We start from the raw sequence: 4,419 nt of genomic DNA on the forward strand, positions 1-4,419 counted from the left end.
AAGAGAGATGACTGACCTGTAAATAATTTTTCTTGTCTCCCTCTCTCTCTCTCTCTTTTGGGACGACGGCCGACGATTCTCTTAAATCCTCGAGGATCCTTCCGCGTGAAGTGCTCTTCGTTTTTTTACCGTGCTGCTACTTTGCGACGGGCCGTTAATAAATTTAATGTTTGTTAGCGAGCATCCGAGAAGGATCGACGAGATTGAAACGCGTAAAGATCCCAGGAAGCGACACAAAAGAGACACCTTAGTCGTCCGGTATAATTCTCTTTTTCAGGGGAGCATCCAGCTGCGATGCAACACGGCGGTACCGGTGATGCAAATAGGAGACTTGTCCTACTCGTCCTGATTTTCCTCGTCGATACGATGTTCCGGTGAGCGACATGCCCCACCAATCTCTTGCGAATTCCTCCCGAATTCACTCCCTGAGGCGACCGCACGAATATACGCTACGATGGAGAGGGATCGATGACACCGGACTGTGTCCGGCGGCGCAGCGTATCATTGCAGTAAAGCCGAGTTGTTCTTTTCTCTCTCTCTCTCTCTCTCTCTCTCTCTCTCTCTCTCTTTCCTATGGACGTTTCGCATGATACGTGTTGATGGTAATTCGGAATCATTTGTTTGACGGATTTTCATTGGCTCGGACTCTTTGGACTTTCTGTAACGATCGCTATAGAATACCCCAGCTCGAGATGTCAGTACGAATGTAATGTGTATGTAATGTAATAAATCTTTTGGAGTTACACAATTTGTCTGTTTATGTGTAAATGTTATTATTATCATCTCCTGATTACGATCATCCGCTGCGACCGAGAATTTCTTTCGTGCAAAGGTAAAAGGTTGCTCCGTGCCGAGCAAGTCAAGAGAGGGACAGTATCAATAATCGTGATAATATTATAAATTTAATAAGAAATTTAATCATAAATTCAATAATAAATTATTGTAGAAAGTTGATCTCTCTCGAAGTATCTCCTAACGCACTTCCAGCCGAGCTCGTCGAAATCGATTTATTCCTTCGTCGTCGTAGTCTGATAAAATTGAAAAGAGAAAAAATTACGGATGCGCATAATTTGCGTAATTATATCTGGAAGCGCCGCGCCATGGCGCGAGTACAATTGTACCAGGCTTGTAAACTGTACGCGGGGTAACTCTACGCTAGACTTAACGACCCAATATAAAACCGTGCCAACGGGCATCCTGGGCGTTAAGTGCCAGGAATCGGAAAAGCATAATCCGTAAAAGCACGCGCGTGACGCGCATTCGCCGCGCCGGGTCAAAGGGTTAACGCGTTGCCCTTCTTACTCGACGGCGCACTGGGGAATCCCAGGATCGCCGTTACCTGCGCCGATAATGGAACGGTGAGCTTTCTCCGGGAATCTGATTCGACCACCGTGGGGAGCTCTTCTAGTCCGAGCTCGCCGCGGGAGCTACCTGATCCTGTCCGGTCTCATTTTATGCAAATCGCGCGCGGGAGCATCTGTTAGGCGTCCCGCAGCGTAGCGTAGTCGATGCAAGCCGTTCGATGCAAATTCATGGCGGACGTCGATCTCCACCACTTGCTCTATCGAACCGTCCGCGTCGTGGTCTCTCTTATTCCCCACGTGCTTACGATATCTTTCCGGGGAGAAAAAAAATCTGGCAAGAAGCGTAAGCTTTATCGTAGAGTGTGTCGTGCTAAGCTTTGTACTTGAAATATACATTTTGCTAAATTAAAAAAAAAGTGGAATAAATTGAAAAAAGCTTTCGCTACGCTGAAAAAGATTTCATACGTATTTCTACGAATAGTACTATAAGTAAACATTTACCTAAGTAAATTAATATTGATTTAATAAAAAAATGATGAGCAAAATCAAATTAATGGCTTTTGCATCAAATAAATGTATGTTTATATTTAGTAAATATTTTCTTTAAAACTATCCGAACAAATATTTATTAAAATTTCATTTTCAGTTGTATGATAACGGATATTTGGGATACTAAAAGATGTCAGATCGTTATCTACGATGATGTAAATGAAAACGGAAAGGCTTGACACATTCGATTAATGTTGAATCGGGAATATTCGTGATATTTTAATGCGTAGTACGATCGGTCTTTTTTTTTTTATAAACAATCGAATGCGATATAAAAAAATACGCCATGTATAACGAATTTGTGGTGAAAAGTTATACCCAATAAGACATAAAGAAGTGTTTTGGAAAGAGATTCGAAAAAGATTCTCAAATAAAATATCCGGATTGGGACGAGAGGTTCGCAACTGTGTAGCGTTTCGTAAACTTTGTTTGCAAATTTTCGTCTTTTGCTGCGACAGCCAGGAAAACGTCACGATGTCGGTGTAACATGGTCTCAGAGCGAGCTCCATCTCGGCAAGAGAGTTACGTGGGAGATCGCGCGAGTTAGGTTGGATGATGAAATTTTTGAACGCGCTCGAGCTATCGCCCACGCGAGTATCGCCCTAATGAACGAGTTTACGGCATAATCGCGTGAAGCTTTTGAGCGCAAAGCAATTTTCCCGGATATTTCCGTGGAAAATCCTGGCGCACCGGTGGTCCCGCAAAAGCCGCGAAAAACCCATCGCCGCGAGCCTCGCGTAATTGGTGCTGCGACACCGCTCTATCGCGTTTCCACATCTCCGACACTTATTGTATTCTCAACTCTTTACACTCCAAGAACAATCGTGTACGTAAGGAGCTAAGGAGCATGCATATTGATAGGGTAAATAGCTTAAGGGAGTTCCGGATTGGAGAAACTCTTTCGGTACTTACTTCGCAGTTCGCATCGAAGTTTAATCAATAACAACGTTGTTTGGCGCTAGTCGCGATTCGGCTTGCAAAGTGGTACGTGAACCGTATAAACCACGCCAAGCAAGTTGAATTATTCGTGGAATGCACTATACACGCAAATGCAGCCTTTATTGAGGAGTTTCGCCCGTGGTCGAAACCTTATAAGCGAGAGGACGTATGTGGCGTGTCCGCGAGATTGTATACAATATAAAAGAATAGGATAGGGTGGGATGTGGGATGCGAGACACGTTTATAAAGAGACGGAAAAGAGAATTCATGACTGTTGTTCTCTTTTCGCCGCGTCCGACTCACAGAATCTAGGCTCCGCACATAATAGTCTTCGAATCGTTGCCAAAACTAGCACAATGGATCGCCTCGGAGATCTGCGCGAGAAAGATTAGCATTGTGAGCGTGCAAAGCTTAGTCGCAAAAATACTTAACGCTTCGAACTGAACAGCTGCGAAAGGGATTACGTCGGATTCAATCTTCTCACTGAGAAAATATCGATTTCAAATCGGCCGCCGAGTAGCTGGCGAGTGTCTGGTTGGAAACGTCACAAATAGCAAATCTTCCAAATCGTGTTAGACAATTTAATTTCTTCTAAAACATTTGCTTCGGTTTAGTTCGCGGATCGCTTCTACGATCGATCTAACATCTCGAGGGAAGCAAATACTGTCATATCTTTCCGCAACGCGCACTGATTTTTATCGGTTCTTCGCAGGACAGTAGCATTATCTGCAGATATCAAATACGCGGAAAAGGCAAGAGAAGAAAGTTTTGGGGTCGACCGTCTAAGAATTTCGCTAAGAAACTAAATCGGGCAGTTGCTGCTGCATTAGATGCTTGTACGGCAAGAGACCAGAGTTTTATCGAGTTAGCCAACGAGTTTCTGTGACACGTTCGTGAAAGTTAGCCGCGTAACTGCTGATCGTTCGGGAAATTCTGTCGATTGTTTATCCAATCCTCTTCTGCTTTTACCGAGTCCAGTTTAAAATAAAAAGAAAAAAAAAAAAACAAAAACAAAAACAAAACAAAACAAAAAAAAGAAAAAGAAGAACAAAACCGGAAAGAGTAAAATTCCAAACTTTTTCGTTGAACGGAAGCGGAACGGCTGATTCGCCTTCATTTCGCGTCTGTATGCACAAGCGGCAGTGAATGGCCCCCGGAAAAAGTTGAAAGGAAATTGCAGTTAACTAAAATCATTATACGGCGCTAAAATAAAGCACCGTGAAGTAGTAATGACGATATCACCGATTGACGTCGACACCGCTTTGTAATAGCTCTGGTTTATGATAACCTACGGTAATAATGACGTCATTGTAATGCAAATTATAATCACGATGGCATTAATGATTTCATTAGTGGTCGGCGTTTCCGCCAACAACGAAACTCTCGGCGAGATGCTTTTTATCACGCGTATCGTGATTTCTGTCGAATCGAATCGATTTCTCGAGTCGAATCGAATCGATTTGTCGCGTTGGCATCGATCGCGAAAGTCGCTCGGGGAAGGGACGCGTTTTGCGTTTACCTTGCGTGTTCATGATTCGTTAAAGTATATGAATATTACAGCGATTACTAAATAAATCCCCAGCGAGGTGTTTTCAGCATAGTTGAGCCGAGAGGGTAGGTAAATTTC

At 43.4% G+C, this 4,419-nt stretch overlaps 1 protein-coding gene across 1 annotated transcript in view; it reads left to right on the forward strand.

Annotated features, from left to right (window-relative positions):
- LOC108754092 (kin of IRRE-like protein 3) overlaps positions 1-678 on the forward strand; it is a 5,655-nt gene extending 4,977 nt beyond the window's left edge. Inside the window, exon 6 of the mRNA XM_018496145.1 lies at positions 278-678. Coding sequence (XP_018351647.1) covers positions 278-378 — 101 coding nt within the window. The 3' untranslated portion in view covers positions 379-678. The remainder of the gene's footprint in view (positions 1-277) is intronic.
- Positions 679-4,419: the final 3,741 nt, after the last annotated feature.

Source organism: Trachymyrmex septentrionalis, unplaced genomic scaffold (genome assembly GCF_001594115.1).
Source record: "Trachymyrmex septentrionalis isolate Tsep2-gDNA-1 unplaced genomic scaffold, Tsep1.0 scaffold116, whole genome shotgun sequence".
Lineage (NCBI taxonomy): Eukaryota > Metazoa > Arthropoda > Insecta > Hymenoptera > Formicidae > Trachymyrmex > Trachymyrmex septentrionalis.